Below are 18,731 nucleotides of genomic sequence, written 5' to 3' on the forward strand. Positions count from 1 at the left end.
AAAAAAAAATTAAGTCACATGCAATGCTTAAGGAAGTTGTATTTGAACTGATTACACACATATACAAGGCAATGCCATCATATGACAAAAAAAAAAGTTACAATTGTTGTTCTCTTCCTTAAATGTTGAATTCTTTGTGCCTATTCTTCCTCACAAATTGGTTAATTACATTGTTAATAGGACAATCAATGTCAGGGTGAGTGTTCAACAGAGCTAAGCCATTAAGTTGATCCTCCAGGAAGATTCCCCCATCACTGTTGACCTCAGTCATGTCTTTGTATACTGCAATATCGAAAAACTTCTTTCTACTGTAGCAATAGATGCAGGTAGACAAGGAAATATTTTGTGAAGTGTGTGCAAAGTAGCATAGTGAGATATAGGATGCAAGTGCTGCGTAGGAAAGTACAACTACTCGATAGCTCTATTCAGTCGAGTCAACTGACGAAAGAAATGAATGAACAGTGAGCGGGCTGACTGGTGGTGGCAATTAGGGCAGCTCCGCAAGGCAGGGTGGAGTGTGCACTCCCCACATGTATCTGCCACTGGTGTCAATGTGCACTACTGTTACCTGGTGGAGGTTATTTCCACGACTGTGTACTGCGGAAAGGGATTCAGGCTTCATCTACTGCCATATCACAAGATTGTGTACTGTGGAAAGGGATTTAGACTTCATTTATTGCCATATCGCAATTTTCGGAACTGTGTGGATTGTCATGAAGAGATGTGTCAAACTTTGTGAAAGATACAGCTACAGGATACCCCAGATATGGCGAAATAGGAGTGCTCCTGCCTATTACACAAAATGCGGAGTAGTAGTAGATGGAAACCTGAATCACAAGTAAGGTAAGTTAAATTCCTGGCAGTAATTTTGGTACATCTTTTGCCATTACTTGTTAAGCCTGTAAACGAAATCGATATCTGGCACCATTACAAGCTGCGCGCTTGATCATCGTTGTCAATGCTGTAAACAAAACCGATAGTTGTGCTCTGACAAGTCACACTCTCAGTACATATCATTCACAAGTAATCTTGGAAATTACCCCTAAAACTTACATTTGCTTCATATTTAACACAAGTTCTGTCATAAAAATCAAAACTGCTAGGTGAACTCAGAAAACACGTTATGTAATAATTAAGACTCCAACGAACATTTTGATGCACATTACATGCGCATAATGTACATAAAAGGTAAAGGTGAAGTCTGTGACTTAAGCCCATGACCAACTACTGGCCTGACTGCAGGTCACATGCAGCCTTTCCTATGGGACTAGGAGGTGCAGAGGTAGCAGGCCCCTCAGACGATAGCCTTTTACCCCCTCAGTCGATAGCCTTTTACCCTCGGGTAAATTTCTCAGTAATATTATGACAGCAGGCTGAGTAGACCTGGGGCCATCCTGAAATCGGGAAGGCTCCATCTCTTCGCAGTATTCAGCGCAGGTCCTCTAAGGATAAAGTCTAGTGCTCTATCCACTAAACCAACACAACCATCTCACATTTATCGTACGCCAACTTTGAAAAAAGCAAGGAGGGCCACTAATTAAATACAACCAAATAACCAATCTAAGTCCTAGCACTTGTTTTCAGGTATTTGCAACAACCACAATAGTATGTACCTCATTTCTAGTAACTTCAACAATCAGTACCTTGAAGTCACAGTTGTCATTGTCATAGCGTAGTTGCAGTAGTGTAGTCCAAAGAGAATTTTTCAATGATGTACAGTCAGCTTAATGCAAACAGAAACAAGGCAATGCAACAGACATATGAATATACATACACATTTAATGAGGAGAGGACAGATGGCAGGTCATAGCTTTGTTGAAGGAACCAATTTGGCATTTACCTGAAGTGGTTTAGGAAAAACTAAATCAGGAAGGTGGGGAGAACACAAAGCTCCCCTCTATGAAATCCGAGGTCAGTGTCTCATCAAATGCACTACCTTATTCAGTTGTGCCTATTGTAGAATTCTCTGATGTATGTACATATTTGGAACAAGTTAGCTTCACAAATGATGATACTGTAAAGCAGAAGACTGCTTTCCTTCATTTTCCAAAATTTTTGAAATTATGATGATTTATTTTAGAATAGTATCTCGCCTTATCAACAACAGTATCCTCAGTAAATCACAATCTGTTTTTCAAAAGAGTTCCTCTACTGAGAATGCCATTTATATGTTCACTCAGTAAATTTTACAAGCATTAAATAATTAAATAGTGTCAGTTCGTATTTTCTGAACCTGCCTAAGGCATTTTACTGTAAATCATGCCCATGGGCGCCTACATGGCTCCCTCCTATGCCAATCTGTTTATAAGCCATCTAAAGGAGACTATCCTAACCTCCACAAACACCAAACCCCTTGTCTGGTTCAGGTTCACTGATGATACCTTCAGGATCTAGACTCAGGGCCAAGACACGCTATCTTCATTCCTTCACAACCTCAGCACCTTCTCTCCCATCCCCTTCACCTGCTTAACCCAGTGTCTCACCTTTCTAGATGTTGACTACCTGTTCTCTGATGGCTCCATCCACACATCTGACGACATTAAACCCGCCAGCCACCAACATTACCTGTATTTTGACAGCTGTCATTCCTTGTCACACCAAAAAATCCATCCCATACACCCTGGACACCCAGGGATGGCATATCTGCTGTGACAAGAACTCCCTTGCTTTGTATGCTGAGGGTCTCACCAAGGCCTAGTCTGCAAACACACCCCCATACCTCCCACAACCACCCCAAGAACCAGCCACAACAGTGTCCTCTTCAACACCCAGTACCAGGCTAGACTGGAACAACTGAAATAAATCCTTTCACAGGGCTTTAGTTACCTATCATAAGCCCTGAAATGAGAGATCCTACCCAAGATCTTTCCAATCTCTCCTAAAGTGGTGTTCTGCAACCCTCCCAAACTCCAGAACAGCCTAGTCCATTCCTATGCCACTCCCAATCCCAACCCCTTGCCACGAGGATCATATCCCTGTGGAAGACCCAGGTGCAAGACCTGTAGAATCCACCCAACCAGCACTTCCAGTCCTTCCACAGGTTTATCCTACCCCATCAGGGGGCAGGCCATCTGGAGAAGCAGCCATTTCATTTACCAGCTTTGCTACAATCACTGCACAGCTTTCAATGTTGTTATGATTACAAACCAGCTGTCCACCAGGATGAACGGCCACTGCCAAACTGTGGCCACAAGCAAAGTAGACCATCCACTGGCACAACCTAACATGCTTGATTTCAGTGGCTGCTTCACAACCCCGAGGCATCTGGATCCCCCCCAAATCAGCTTTTCTGAATTACTCAGATGGGAGCTATCCTTACAACATATTCTCTGGTCACATAATTATCTCAGCCTCAACCTACTGTAACATACTGCTCCAACACACACTTCCCAACAGTTTCCTCCCCCCACCCAGCTGCTTATCTCCTCTCCATTCTTATCTCACTGTCTCTCTGTTTGCAGCCCTATGCCAAAGCACCCGCCCATCTCTCCCTGCTGCTCTGCCTTTTTCCCCACCTCCCTGCCCCACATCCTCTTGACGCTATGCCTGTTGGCATTCTAGTCCCTGAATACTCCACCACACAGCATTCATCTCTTCCCCCACCCATATATTACTATAGCTTCTCCTTGACCATCCCCTTCAGACTGCTGCTTCTATCCCACATGATAGCTGCATTCTGGCCTCAGATGCCAGAGTTGGTAGTGATATGTGCAGTAGGCCAGCTGTCTGCTTGCTTGTGTATATGAATCATGTGTGTTTCTCTTTCGCTGATGAAGGTTGTAGCCGAAACCTTTATGTAAGTGTGTTTTGCAACTTAACGGTAAGTGGCAATCCATATTTTCCTACATTGTTGGTAAATCACAGCATTCCCCCCCAACACAGAATGAATTTTTATGGGATTGATAGTATCACCAACCCATATAAAGTGTCATATGTAACCAAAAGAATGCAGAAAGTTGTACTCAGTGCTTCAACAAACATAGTTCAAAATGGTTCAAATGGCTCTGAGCACTATGGGACTTAACAGCTGTGGTCATCAGTCCCCCAACAAACATAGTCCAGGGACGTAATTCTGACTGGAGGGGAATCACATATGGGGTTCACAAGGTTCAACTTTTGGTCCACTATTGTTCCTCATATATGCAAATGATCTATTGTTTAACATACATCAAGCAGAACTAGTTCTTTTTGAAGATGACAAGTATTATGATCAATCCAGCACACATACCAAAACAGAGGAAATGGTGAACAATGTTCTTAAAAGTATCATTGATTGGTTTCTGCAAATGGTCTCACCCTCAATTGCAAAATGACAAAACACATCAAGAATGAAATTTTCACTCTACAGCGGAGTGTGCACTGATATGAAACTTCCTGGCAGATTAAAACAGTATGCCGGACCAAGACTCAAACTCGGGAGGTTTGCAGGAGAGCTTCTGTAAAGATTGGAAGGTAGGAGACGAGGTACTGGCAGAAGTCAAGCTGTGAGGACGGACCGTGAGTCCTGCTTGGGTAGCTCAGTTGGTAGAGCACTTGCCCACGAAAGGCAAAGGTCTCGAGTTCAAGTCTCGGTCCGGCACACAGTTTTAATCTGCCAGGAAGTCTCAGGACACATCAAGTTATGCACATTCACAGGTACTCCTCCAATGATAAGTGTAACACATGGTGAGGAAATAATGAACAGGGGGAATCTTCAAAATTATTGGGTTTGAATACTGATGAGAATTTAAACTGGAAAAAATGCATTTTGGAATACTAAAGCACCTTAGTTCAAACACATTTGCATTTAGAAATATTGCAAATCTCGGGAAGAGGCAAATCAACAAGCTGTCATCTTGTAGACACCTGTGTAGCAGTTAGGCAATTTGAGTACTGCTTCACAGTTTATTTACTCTCTCATGAAGTTTGTTGTAAATAACCAACTGCAGATCTAAAGGAACGATGACATACACTATATAATTAAAATACCATAACAAAAAATGGCATCCATTACTCCACAGTTGTGTTTGGCACAAAAGTGGTGCACAATGCTGCAACAAAAAATTTTATCACTTACCCAGTGATATAAAATGCCTGGCAGATAGCGACATAAAACTGATAAACTGAAAAAGTTTCTCCTTGGCAACTTTTATTCTGTAGGAGAGTTTCTATTATTGCAATGTGTAAGAGGTGGTGCGTAGAGCTCACATCTATGCTATACGAACTCACATTTACGTTTCTTTTTTAAAAAGCACTTAGAACTTTCAGCATATTTACAAATTAATTCGTGATGTGAACATAAAATGACTGTCTGCATCATTATGATTTACCATACAAAACAATGTATGGAACATGAAAGTGTGCAAAATGATAATGAAACATCTGCTCATTAACTGTGTTCAGTAGATATAGTTCCCAAGAATGAGCCACTTGCTTAATATATCACTGAGTACACAATTAACTGTCAAAGAATAAAATATCTAAGATACAGCAATTTGATTTTAACAATTTCATAAATTGAATTTTTCTACATATATAAAGGATATCAGTTGTCACATGCAGCTAATAGTGTTTTCATTCTTGAATCTAGACAGTCGGATAATTTACTGAACTCATTAATAAAAATTTATTCAGTTTTCGGTGAAAGTTACTAAGGTGCCCCCTTGTATTTTTCATAATGTATATTATTATTGATAGATGTATTTAACATCTGTCATGATATTCTAATGCGAAATTTTCTTTGCAGTTTTAGTGTTTATAACTAAGTGCATTAAAAATACCCACAAACTAATTATCGCCTTTCAACACATCAGTTTGTTTCCCCAAATAAGATTTTGTGTGTGTGTGTGTGTGTGTGTGTGTGTGTGTGTGTGGTGGTGGTGGTGGTGGTGGTGGGGGGGGGGGGGGGGGGTGTATCACACTTGGGCCCAATTTTCTTAGGAATCTTTACAAGATTTTAATGTATGCTTCTTGGTAGCCTTTTACAAATTTTTGCACCACAGCACACAACAATTGAACACAAAGGGGAGAGCAAAATATACAATCTAATTAGTTTTGCCATTTTTGGCGACTGTGTAAAGTCACTACTACACTGATAATGGCGATTAGCCGAACATGATTAAAAAGCAAATATTATGAAAAGTTAATGGAATACTTCAAAGACGCTTGACGTGTCTTTTTCTAGTTTTCAAATCTATGTTTCATTTAACAGTTTTTTTTTTGTACAATGTTTTTATCAACTTTATGCTCAGGACATAATACCAAGGAACAATATTGTTGAAGTATGTAAAATACATGACTCTGGCTGTGGGTAAATACCAGAGAAATCACACCCGGCCTTCTTCACAGAATTTTTAATACTCTCTCGTGTGGATTACAGTTACACGAATTCTCATCTCTGCAATTTTCACAAAGGAATGAATTTCATAAATAAAATTCAATGTCAAAAAAAGTGGCTCTCCTATGCAACTGAAGGGAATGTTTTTTTAAAAGACGAAACTGAAGAATTCGGTGACATCCTTTAATTTACATACAGCTTAAGAGCGCATTGACTATTCTCGGTGGCATAGGTATTTTCTAAAAGATAAAGTTTGCTATTCTTAGGATGCCTCAAATTTCATGTTTGTTCAAGTCATCTCGAGCTCATTTTATGGATTAGCTTATTAGCATTTAACTTTTGTTTTGAGAATTTTTGTCCACATTTTTAATTTTGAACGGAATATCTACAGATACTCGTCTAGCAACAATCCACACAATGTATCCACGCTGGGATGATTTACATCACAGGCTCATTCCTTCCACTTGAAGTGTTGACACTAATTTCAAACGAAATGATATTCTCATGACAAAATATCGTCTGCAACTAACGTTCTCGTCGTACAATAGAGTGGTATAAACGCAATAAACCAGTTGTATGAGTCCCCAGCATTGATTCGGAAAGGAAAAGTAATCACAGCAAACATTATGAAAATTTGGATGTTAAATTTCTCTTTGTACCTGAAATCGAATCATTCCCTACCACTATTTGCAACTTCACTCTACGACCACTTCTCTCACTCCACTCCAAGGCCCGTAAAAAAATAACTCCACTCCACACAAAGTTGTGAGCGACGAAGTTACTACATAAGCCGCGAACTTCTACAATCGATATTAGGATATCGGTTACCCTCGATGTAACCGTCATCTGAGCAGACAGATCGTTGCGTGTGAACAGAATTTCTGCGCAAATGTGAGATGTTCGCAGAATTTGGTGTTGGAGGTTTGAGTGAATTTGCTCAAATCTGTGGGTTCAAATCACATCTGTGCAGACAAGTTGGGGCATGTGGACAGGATGTCACCGCAAATCTGGCACTAAAGCGTGTCTGAGACAGCTGGTTGTTCATTCAGGTGTTTCTCGTCTCCTTACGCAGAGTGAATTTTAAAGTGAAGGATAGTCTAGATAGTCCATTTCTGAATTTATCGAAATGTATGGGAGCCATACATATTAGTGACAAATTACAAGCAGCGAATACAACTATATGGAGGTGAAGGCAGTTGCTTATAATTCTTAAATGAGGAGCAGTTGGTCTTACGGTCAACAGGGTAATTATACATAATTTTGAAAATATAAGATTGGTTGCAAACGGGGTAAAGCGAACTACTAAGTGAAGTAATGAAATCTATTGGATCTGGTGCCTGGGAATTGCTAGTATACTTTCACACAATACTATCCTATGCCACAGTATAATGTGAGATATGACTCCGATGAATTCTGTGAAACCATTTTGAAATATTATAGTCATTGTTGCACAGTTAAAGATGTTAAAAGGACTCTGGTTAGGTTAGGTTAGGTTAACTCTTCTTACGAAAATGTTGAAGACAGAGCTTTCCGATTTCAGGAAAAAACCTTCACAGTGGTTCAGTCATTAAACCTGACAATATGAATAGAGCATCTTGGAAGCTCATTAATCAGTACTATAAAGCAAATGTGAATATGGAAGAAATAAACATACTGTATGAGAGAAAATTAATAGGAGATCCAAGGACAATCTGTGACTTTTTAATAAATATAAGAAACAAATCAGCAATTTGTCATATTTTGCATATTTTCATTCAATAATGTCATATGAAGTAATGTTTTGGGGTACTCATTTTTAAGAAAGAAAGTCTCCATTGATCAAAACAGAGCAACGTGAACAGTAGGTGGCGCTAGACCATGGTCATCTTGTAAACATCTGTGTAAGCAGATAGGCAGTTTGATTACTGCTTCAGAGTACATTTATTCCCTCATGAGGTTTGTTGTAAGTAATCCACTGCAGTTCAAAAGAAACTGGTGTAGGTAATTATCAACTCAGAAGAAAGAATGACATTCATTATACCACGTTAAGGTTATCTTCAGCACAAAAAGGGGTGGACAATGCACCAAGATTTTTTTTTAACACTTACCCAGTGATGTCCCATGTGGAGTTGCTAGACTCCCATCGGGTGCCTCCCTAGGTGGCCGATAGGGAAATGCTCACCAGATATGGTGGGTATCGGGGAAATAAAGTACCCTGGGTGGCCAAAAGCAGTGGCTGCTGCCTTGTAGCGTGATATTGGCTTATCACAGGCTAAAGGAAGAAAACCTTGAGAATAAATTACCTGGTCCCCCAGGCTGGGGGTTGTGCAGTGGGCCAGCTTCTCACTCATGTGAAAAACTTAAAAACCTAATATGTCTCGAAAAAACTGGAATCTTGGGCGATTAACAGGCTAAGAAAAGAGGAAAATGACATTTGGGTCCTGGAAAGTGCAAGGTATCTGCACAAAACTGAATGAATGACCAACAGAACTTGACAGTTTCAAAATGGATGTTGTGATACTCTCTGAGACCAAGAGGAAAGGCAAAGGAGAAGAAGAACTTGGTAATTATGTACATATTTGGAGTGGGGTAGCCAAAGTGGTAAGAGCCAAAGGAGGAGTCTCCATTACGATAAAGAAACCATGGAAAAAGAGAATTACAAATTGGAAATTTATTAATGAACGTATTATTATAGTAGAAATGACTCTATTTACCAGAGAAGTTGTAATTATTGGCGTGTATGCGCCCACAAATAATGCAAGAGACTAGGAGAAAGATAGTTTCTGGACAATCCTTAGGGAAACTATAGAAAAAATCCCAAGGAGGAAGGAACTGGTTATCATGGGGGATATGAATGGAAGAGTAGGAATTAGAGAATCATGCCCAATAGTGGAAAAACATGGAGAGACAGAATGTAATGACAATGGAGAACGACTGATTGAACTTTGTGAACAGTGTGATTTGAAAATTACCAGTGCATTTTTTAAACACAAGGATATTCATAAATATTCTTGGCAACAGAATACTACAGAACTTCGTTCTATAATAGATTATATTATCAGTAGACAAACAAGCAATTTCGAGGCAGCAAATGTTAGATCTCATACAGGAACCCAGTGTTGATCAGATCATTATTTAGTAAAAATGAAGAGTTTTTGGCCATGGAAGAATGCAAAGAATGATTCTAACTACATTAAAACGAATTTTGCTGAGAAAGCTCAAACTATATACTTCAGTACTCACAGCCTACAAGACAAAAGTATATGAACATTCTCTGCTGTCAGAATGGAAAAAACATCACAAGAAAGATTTGAAGGAAGGACAGAGGAGATGTACGATTACATAAAATCCAGTGTTATAAGTATAGCAATAGAGGCGCTGGGCATAAGGGGAAACAACCACAGCCATACAGCAAAATGGTGGTCAGAGCAAATAGAAGTGGCAGTTAAAGAAAAGATGAATGCATTCATCTGGTGGCTGAATGGCAAATCGGAATTAACATGAACAATCTATATGGAAAAGAAGAATGCAGTGATAAAAAAAAAGAAAAGCAAAGAATGAAGTGTGGTAAGCGACATGTGCCAGTGTCAATAGCAAACTAGGATTTGGGCGACCGAAACAAGCAAGGTCAGTATTAAAAGGTCTTCAACAAGAGACAAAAGCCAAAATCAATCTTCAACTGATAACACCAAAAGAATGCAAAGAATTTACAGAAATTATCAAATGAGGATAGAGAAGAGTATCTTAAGGAATGAACAGTAGAAGAAAAGGAGCAGGAAGGGGAGGATATCCAAGGTTTAGAAAGCATTGTGAATAAGGTATAAGAACAGGGGAAAATGGTAACTCACTTGGATCAGACAATATCAAACTGGAGCTCTTAAAATATGGTGGTGACAAAATTGTGAAGCTAATATCACGATTATTCAATAAAATGTTAACATGGAGATTAGATACCCAAGGAAATGAAGCTGGGCTTTATTAATACTGTATTTAAGAAAAGATATCGCAAAAGCTGCTTGAACTACCGAGGAATTTGTGTTGGAAACACATTAATGAGAACTTTTGGGAAAATAATTAAAAATGAGCTCCAAATAAATTTTACAAGCAATAATCCTTTCTTTTTTTATTCTTTTTTTTATTTTTGGAAATTTGTGGTTTGTTCCTATGGGACCAAATTGCTGAGGTCATCAGTCCCTAGCCTTACACATTACTTGATCTAACTTAAACTAACTTACGCCAAGGATAACACACACCCATGGCCGAGGGAGAATTTGAACCTCCTATGGGGGCGCCCCGCGAACCGTGGCAAGGCGCCCAGACCGCAAGGCTATCTTGTGCAGCTAGTAATCCCTCCCACACACCATACGGGAATAGCAAGGGAAGAAACCTTAATAAATGGTACAACTTCCTAGTGGTTTGCAGAGTGATATGTAGATGCAGATATGATGGTATCAAAGTGACCGGCTGATTGCAGGTGGTATCACTGCTTGTGCGTGAAGCCTTAGAGAAGGCTGGAGCATGATTCTTTCTGTACAAACAGAGATTGTGAGTATTCTGTGATGTCGCCAAAGTGTTGTAAGTCTCCGTCCCACATCAGATAGCTCACGTGTTGCCTAAACGGGTAAAGCTGGGGTAAGAACCACGCCACACCACCGTCTCTGCTTCTGTCTGCCTTAAAAAACTTCATACGTTCAGAATTTTTTTCTGGCTCTTCTTAACACAAAATTTGTCGTGTTTCTTTTTTGCCATCTGTAATGAAGATTACAGTGGCTGTGTAGCTTGACTGTACCCAACATGTTGGGCCAGCTGTTCTAGCTACAAGCACATGGCTGGAAAACTGAAAGGTCGTACAATTGAATCCAGTCGGCACAGTGGCTCAGCATGTTCGGTCAGGAAACTGGTCACCCTCTGCAATAAAAAAGACTGAGTGAAATTGTCATCGACAGAATTTGAAAGGCGTCGTGCGACATCAACAGTTCTTTGCTAATGGTGCTGAGGTGTACGGGAAGGTGTCAAGAGTTGAGTGACTAGGAGGATACAAGATAACTTGGACAAATTTTCTAGACTATGTGAAAAATGGCAGCTAGCTCTAATCTAAATGCACAAAAATTTAAATTAATTTGGAAGAGTAGGAAAAACGAAACTCAGGAGGATGTCGTTACCAGGAGAAAGAAAACTGGCGTTCTACGGATCGGAGCGTGGAATGTCAGATCCCTTAATCGGGCAGGTAGGTTAGAAAATTTAAAAAGGGAAATGGATAGGTTAAAGTTAGATATCGTGGGAATTAGTGAAGTTCGGTGGCAGGAGGAACAAGACTTCTGGTCAGGTGAACACAGGGTTATAAACACAAAATCAAATAGGGGTAATGCAGGAGTAGGTTTAATAATGAATAGGAAAATAGGAATGCGGGTAAGCTACTACAAACAGCATAGTGAACGCATTATTGTGGCCAAGATAGATACAAAGCCCACACCTACTACAGTAGTACAAGTTTATATGCCAACTAGCTCTGCAGATGACGAAGAAATTGAAGAAATGTACGATGAAATAAAAGAAATTATTCAGATAGTGAAGGGAGATGAAAATTTAATAGTAATGGGTGACTGGAATTCGAGTGTAGGAAAAGGGAGAGAAGGAAACATAGTAGGTGAATATGGATTGGGGCTAAGAAATGAAAGAGGAAGCCGCCTAGTAGAATTTTGCACAGAGCACAACTTAATCATAGCTAACACTTGGTTTAAGAATCATGCAAGAAGGTTGTATACGTGGAAGAACCCTGGAGATACTAAAAGGTATCAGATAGATTATATAATGGTAAGACAGAGATTTAGGAACCAGGTTTTAAGTTGTAAGACATTTCCAGGGGCAGATGTGGACTCTGACCACAATCTATTGGTTATGACCTATACATTAAAACTGAAGAAACTGCAAAAATGTGGGAAATTAAGGAGATGGGACCTGGATAAACTGAAAGAACCAGAGGTTGTACATAGTTTCAGGGAGAGCATAAGGGAACAATTGACAGGAATAGGGGAAAGAAATACAGTAGAAGAAGAATGGGTAGCTCTGAGGGATGTAGTAGTGAAGGCAGCAGAGGATAAAGTAGGTACAAAGACGAGGGCTGCTAGAACTCCTTGGGTAACAGAAGAAATACTGAATTTAATTGATGAAAGGAGAAAATATAAAAACGCAGTAAATGAAGCAGGCAAAAAGGAATACAAACGTCTCAAAAACGAGATCGACAGAAAGTGCAAAACGGCTAAGCAGGGATGGCTAGAGGACAAATGTAAGGATGTAGAAGCTTATCTCACTAGGGGTAAGATAGATACTGCCTACAGGAAAATTAGAGAGACCTTTGGAGAGAAGAGAACCACGTGTATGAATATCAAGAGCTCAGATGGCAGCCCAGTTCTAAGCAAAGAAGGGAAGGCAGAAAGGTGGAAGGAGTATATAGAAGGCTTATACAAGGGCGATGTACTTGAGGACAATATTATGGAAATAGAAGAGGATGTAGATGAAGACGAAATGGGAGATACGATACTGCGTGAAGAGTTTGACAGAGCACTGAAAGACCTGAGTCGAAACAAGGCCCCCGGAGTAGACAACATTCCATTAGAACTACTGACGGCCTTGGGACAACCAGCCCTGACAAAACTCTACCAGCTGGTGAGCAAGATGTATGAGACAGGCGAAATACCCTCAGACTTCAAGAAGAATATAATAATTCCAATCCCAAAGAAAGCAGGTGCTGACAGATGTGAAAATTACCCAACTATCAGTTTAATAAGCCACGGCTGCAAAATACTAACACGAATTCTTTACAGACGAATGGAAAAACTGGTAGATGCAGACCTCGGGGAGGATCAGTTTGGATTCCGTCGAAATGTTGGAACACGTGAGGCAATACTGACCTTACGACTTATCTTAGAAGAAAGATTAAGAAAAGGCAAACCTACGTTTCTAGCATTTGTAGACTTAGAGAAAGCTTTTGACAATGTTGACTGGAATACTCTTTTTCAAATTCTAAAGGTGGCAGGGGTAAAATACAGGGAGCGAAAGGCTATTTATAATTTGTACAGAAACCAGATGGCAGTCATAAGAGTCGAGGGGCATGAAAGGGAAGCAGTGGTTGGGAAAGGAGTGAGACAGGGTTGTAGCCTCTCCCCGATGTTATTCAGTCTGTATATTGAGCAAGCAGTAAAGGAAACAAAAGAAAATTTGGAGTAGGTATTAAAATTCATGGAGACGAAGTAAAAACTTTGAGGTTCGCCGATGACATTGTAATTCTGTCAGAGACGGCAAAGGACTTGGAAGAGCAGTTGAACGGAATGGACAGTGTCTTGAAAGGAGGATACAAGACGAACATTAACAAAAGCAAAACGAGGATAATGGAATGTAGTCAAATTAAATCGGGTGATGCTGAGGGAATTAGATTAGGAAATGAGACACTTAAAGTAGTAAAGGAGTTTTGCTATTTAGGAAGTAAAATAACTGATGATGGTCGAAGTAGAGAGGATATAAAATGTAGACTGGCAATGGCAAGGAAAGCGTTTCTGAAGAAGAGAAATTTGTTAACATCGAATATAGATTTATGTATCAGGAAGTCGTTTCTGAAAGTATTTGTTTGGAGTGTAGCCATGTATGGAAGTGAAACATGGACGATAACTAGTTTAGACAAGAAGAGAATAGAAGCTTTCGAAATGTGGTGCTACAGAAGAATACTGAAGATAAGGTGGATAGATCACGTAACTAATGAGGAGGTATTGAATAGGATTGGGGAGAAGAGAAGTTTGTGGCACAACTTGACTAGAAGAAGGGATCGGTTGGTAGGACATGTTTTGAGGCATCAAGGGATCACAAATTTAGCATTGGAGGGCAGCGTGGAGGGTAAAAATCGTAGAGGGAGACCGAGAGATGAGTACACTAAGCAGATTCAGAAGGATGTAGGTTGCAGTAGGTACTGGGAGATGAAGCAGCTTGCACAGGATAGAGTAGCATGGAGAGCTGCATCAAACCAGTCTCAGGACTGAAGACAACAACAACAACAGGAAAAACAAACCTGTAATGTTCTGCCACACATATATGGTGGTTTTCGGAGTATGCATGTAGATGTAGACATCTGCACTGAATCATTGACAAGAAACGACAACGATGGAACACTTCGAAAGAACAAAAAAAAGTCCTGAACAGACCACGGGTTTTACAGTCTGCGCTTTAACATATCATTCACCTCTCTGTGATGAGGAGGTCCGCTGGAAACGACACATGGTTCGGATTCCATGTTAAGCTGTAGGTCTTTTCCCCTGCCTAGTAACAGAGACGCAAGTCGCTGAAGTGATGTCTAACTGCAAGACTCGCACCAGGCAATTGAGCTACATGAAATTATCGTAATTATAATTATACCTAAACCAACATTAAACTGAACGCTAAATGCTCTTCACAGAGTCCTTAGCGCATGCAACACGTAGACGTGATAGTAGGAAGCTATTGGCTGGAGCGCCACGTGGAACACGGTCCTTACAATTGCGCATCGCCCAGTTGCCCACTTCGTTACGTGCACGTCACTATATGACGGAGGTTCATTGCCAAATACTAAGTAAAGAGTCAGAAACGACCAATATCTCTCTGCAAGCTAAATTCATCTGTAAAGAGGACTGTCTGTTTGGACCTATAGCCCAGTGTGTATGTTAGCATGCTAATTGACGGATTTTGATTGTGAGTGGAAGAAACGTTGCCGATCGCCTCGCATACTTGCCAATTTCATGAAGCATTCGGTGCACAATACTCTATGAAGCAATCACCCATCTGGAGGATACAGTGAAAAAGACTCTGGCTGAAACGCAGACTGACTATCTACTCACTGGCTCTTAGTACCGTGAAGATGTAAGAAGAAGGGTTAATGACGGCGGTAATAATCAAAACTTATATTATTTATTCGTGGGAATGCTATATCTGGTGCACCAATTATTAATGGTACAAGTCAATTACCACATCCACCAATTATAATAGGCATTACTATGAAGAAAATTATTACAAATGCATGGGCTGTAATAATAACATTATAAATTTGGTCGTCCCCAATTAGAGATCTTGGATGACCAAATTCAGCACGAATAAGCAGTCTTATTGATGTTCCTACTATTCCTGCTCATGCTCCAAATAAAAAGTATAAAGTACCAATGTCCTTAAGGTTTCTTGAGAATAATCATTTTTGCGGTAAGATAGCTGAATTTTAGGCGGTAGACTGTAAATCTACTTATGAGATATTTCCTCTCTTACCATATTTTGGTCTTATATTCAGTTATGATTTTTGGCTGCATAAGCTGAAACGCACAAGCTTTTAGCGTGTTTCTTTGTGATGAGCATTCTAAGGCGTGTATTACTCATTCAACGTTGATTTTCGTTTAGTGCACATCTGGCGAGGGCTATTTTGTCACAGCTATGTTCGTTATTGGTGACATAAACTGAACCCAACAAATATTACATAATATATGAGAGAGCGACGGTGTTTCACGCGTGAAGACTAGTTTTGTTAATTATGTGGAGAGAAAACAGCTGGAACATTAAGTGTGGGACAGACACAAAATAAGCTGTCGATACAGCGAAATATTCTCAATCTCTCTCTAGTACTGTTATTTGTATGCCACTTATAGCACCCAACATGCTCTTAAATATGCTTCTCTTTCCCAGTTTGTCACATATAGATAACGTAAGAGAATGAAACTGTCACTAGCTTCATGTGGCAGTGTTGTATAGCATAAATGTGATAAGAACATACGCTGCTTATGTGCCAATTTATTCCACCGAATTTTTGCTGTTTATTTTATTTCTCCTTATTTACGGAAAACACAATATTTCAATTATGTCTGTTACAGCTGCATTCAGGTAACAGATGAGGAAAAATGAGGCGAAGAAACATGATATAAAAATAAGATTGAGACTTCGTACGTAATGATTCGTAAGCTGCGAAGCACGACATCTCAGTTAATGTCGTAAGTTACGTCATGTGATGATACGAACGAAAACCACATAGAGACGTTTCATAAGAGAGTGCAGAAACTGCAATGTTTTTTATCTCTGTTTTAAAAATCACACGACCGTGTAAAATCTGGATACAGCAAATCATCTACGATGTTGCTCCTGTAACGCCTTAATTAAACAGTGCGAAACTGCAGATTATTCCTAGATGTTGATCCTTACAGGTGCAAGCACAAGGTATTATTCCTCCTAAGACGTTCTCAAAAAAGTTTCAAAGTTTTGCAAATGCGATGCTTCTACTTACTAGTATGATACATAGAAAAATTACAGTTCTCACATAAAAGTGGTGGTTTACACAACACTGAACAGCCAATCCTACATACTACAATTCTCCTCAAGTGCGCGGGGGCCTAAAGAGGATGACTAACAGGAATTATCGAGCGAAGGTAATAAAGATTTTAAAAAATGTCACAGGTTGTTTGACTTGTGAAGGAATGCTAAATAATCAGATACACTGAGATGTCAGTTTAGAAAGTATGAAGAATCGGCTTTCAGGGATTATGAAGATAGGCTGAGAGTACTAACAACAAACATAGAGGCATAAGGGCAGTCATTCTTCCATGTTCCATTCGTCATTCGTGAGTGTGTCGGGAAGAAAACTTGATATAGTGGAAGACAGAAGGTTCCCTTTTGCCACACACTTTATATTGGTCTGCAGAGTACAGACGTAAATGTCGACGTAATTCGTTACTGTAATTTCCCGTGTGATTTTTCACATATTTGTAAATCCTATCAGTCAACTGACGACAGCGAAAAGCGAGAGAGATAAGGCTGATTGCTCGTACTCATTTCTTTAAATTAATGACTTCAAAACGAAAGACAAAAGGATACTTCTTAAGTGTTGAAAAATCCCTAGGAGACTGTAATGCACTCACCATGGTTAGCAGCATCCACGGGATACTAGATGTACTGAGCAATTTGCGTGATGTCCAGCTCATTAACGTATGACTCCATCTTTGTTTTCCATAGATTAAGTGGACTAAACAAATGGCAGTCAACGAATGATCGTTATGAAATATGAGCAAGAGGTTAATCGGTTCTCCACAGGAATTATTGTAGTATAGCACATTTTAATGGAGTAGTTTCAAACTGGTTGCCGACATCGCTTACTGCGACAGATGCCATTTGCTCATCCAAAAGACGGCAGCAACAGACGATCGTGTCTTATCCTTTTATTACGTAGGACATTACATGTATCTTGTATGGTGCGGAAGCGCCGACGAGAATATGATTAAACAAATCATATGTAGGACAAAAAAGTTGGGAGAGAGCAGATGGTTGGGTGTGGGAGGGGGTGGGGTGGGGGGGGGGGGGAATTCCGTTTGCTGGTGGCCTTATGAGCAAATATTATTTTTCTTTACTACAACACATTCAATAAAGACTTTCTCAGAGAAAATTGTGAAGCAATGTGTAACGTCTGATAACACTGAAAAATAAGCAATGAGAAATAATATTTCATACCAAAAGTAAGGTTGTTTTATAATAATACTTAAATTATTTTCCAAATACACTTTTCGAGTTAAAGTGAATAAATTCTGGTCTGAAGCTAAGGAGTGATGTCTTAAACGATCAGATGCGAATGGTCTTCTGTTTGAGAGTCCTTATTGGTGCATACATACTACGAATTTAGTCACATCTTGCAAAAAGTTATGAAATAATAACTGCATGATCTTTCTTTTTCTATTACTGTTGCGAACTTCGTAGCTGTTTTTTATGGTATCAGACTGATTAGCTTTCCCATTAATGATGTACTCTGGAAACTCTCGACCCTTGGCTTGAAAGGAAAGAATTTTAAAGCTAGCGGCCGTATTAAGCAAAACATTTTCCCCCCTGTGTTTCAGCACTGATGCGTTCCGCGTCGGAAGTAATTTGAAGACAGTGTTTAACACCAACTGAATACTAACAAGAATCCACCTATTTACAGAAATCTATTTGCTCCTTTGTAAGCTGATCAACAATAACAAAACTGAGAATTTTAAAATTTTCCCGACGAACTGAATTTCTAACAAACTTCGGGCTTGTGGCCGGTCGTCGCTTAATTCATTGCACGTATTTCGACTGGGCCCCTGGCAGTCATCTACAGGTGAGTCATCGAAATAATGACAAGTTTGTTTGCGTGGTCATCTTCCACAGCACAGAAATATTGTTTGTAAGTACAACCGCCTTTTCTTGCTGCACTGCAATTTATTTTTCCGAGACGCTTTTCGCCTTTTTTATACTAAAGTACAGTAATTTATAGTAATAGTGCACCGCAAAAATAAACATTGTGAACAGTGTGAATAAAAAGTTTGGAATATAAAAATGTGCTTATGTTTCGAAAGTGAAGTGATAGTGTGACCTCCAGACCAGGCAGGAAACTCAGATGCCAAAAAGCTCTCAGTAGTTACTTGTTTGTACA

The 18,731-nt window shown here is 39.7% G+C and overlaps 1 protein-coding gene across 4 annotated transcripts in view; it reads right to left on the reverse strand.

The window, feature by feature from the left end:
* LOC126335050 (MICOS complex subunit MIC27) overlaps window positions 1-18,731 on the reverse strand; it is a 79,019-nt gene that overhangs the window by 53,289 nt on the left and 6,999 nt on the right. For 2 of the 4 annotated variants that reach the window (XR_007564806.1, XM_049997926.1), the window contains exon 1: window positions 6,976-7,081. The exons of 1 other annotated variant lie outside the window; for it this stretch is intronic. Coding sequence is in view for 2 of the 3 variants with exons in the window: in XM_049997926.1 (XP_049853883.1) it covers window positions 6,976-6,990 (15 nt within the window). In the remaining variant the exon portion in view is untranslated. Of the gene's footprint in view, window positions 1-6,975; window positions 7,124-18,731 lie in introns of those variants that run through there. One more of the 4 variants, XM_049997925.1, reaches the window with a different exon arrangement.

This window comes from Schistocerca gregaria, chromosome 2 (genome assembly GCF_023897955.1).
Source record: "Schistocerca gregaria isolate iqSchGreg1 chromosome 2, iqSchGreg1.2, whole genome shotgun sequence".
Taxonomy (NCBI): Eukaryota; Metazoa; Arthropoda; class Insecta; order Orthoptera; family Acrididae; genus Schistocerca; species Schistocerca gregaria.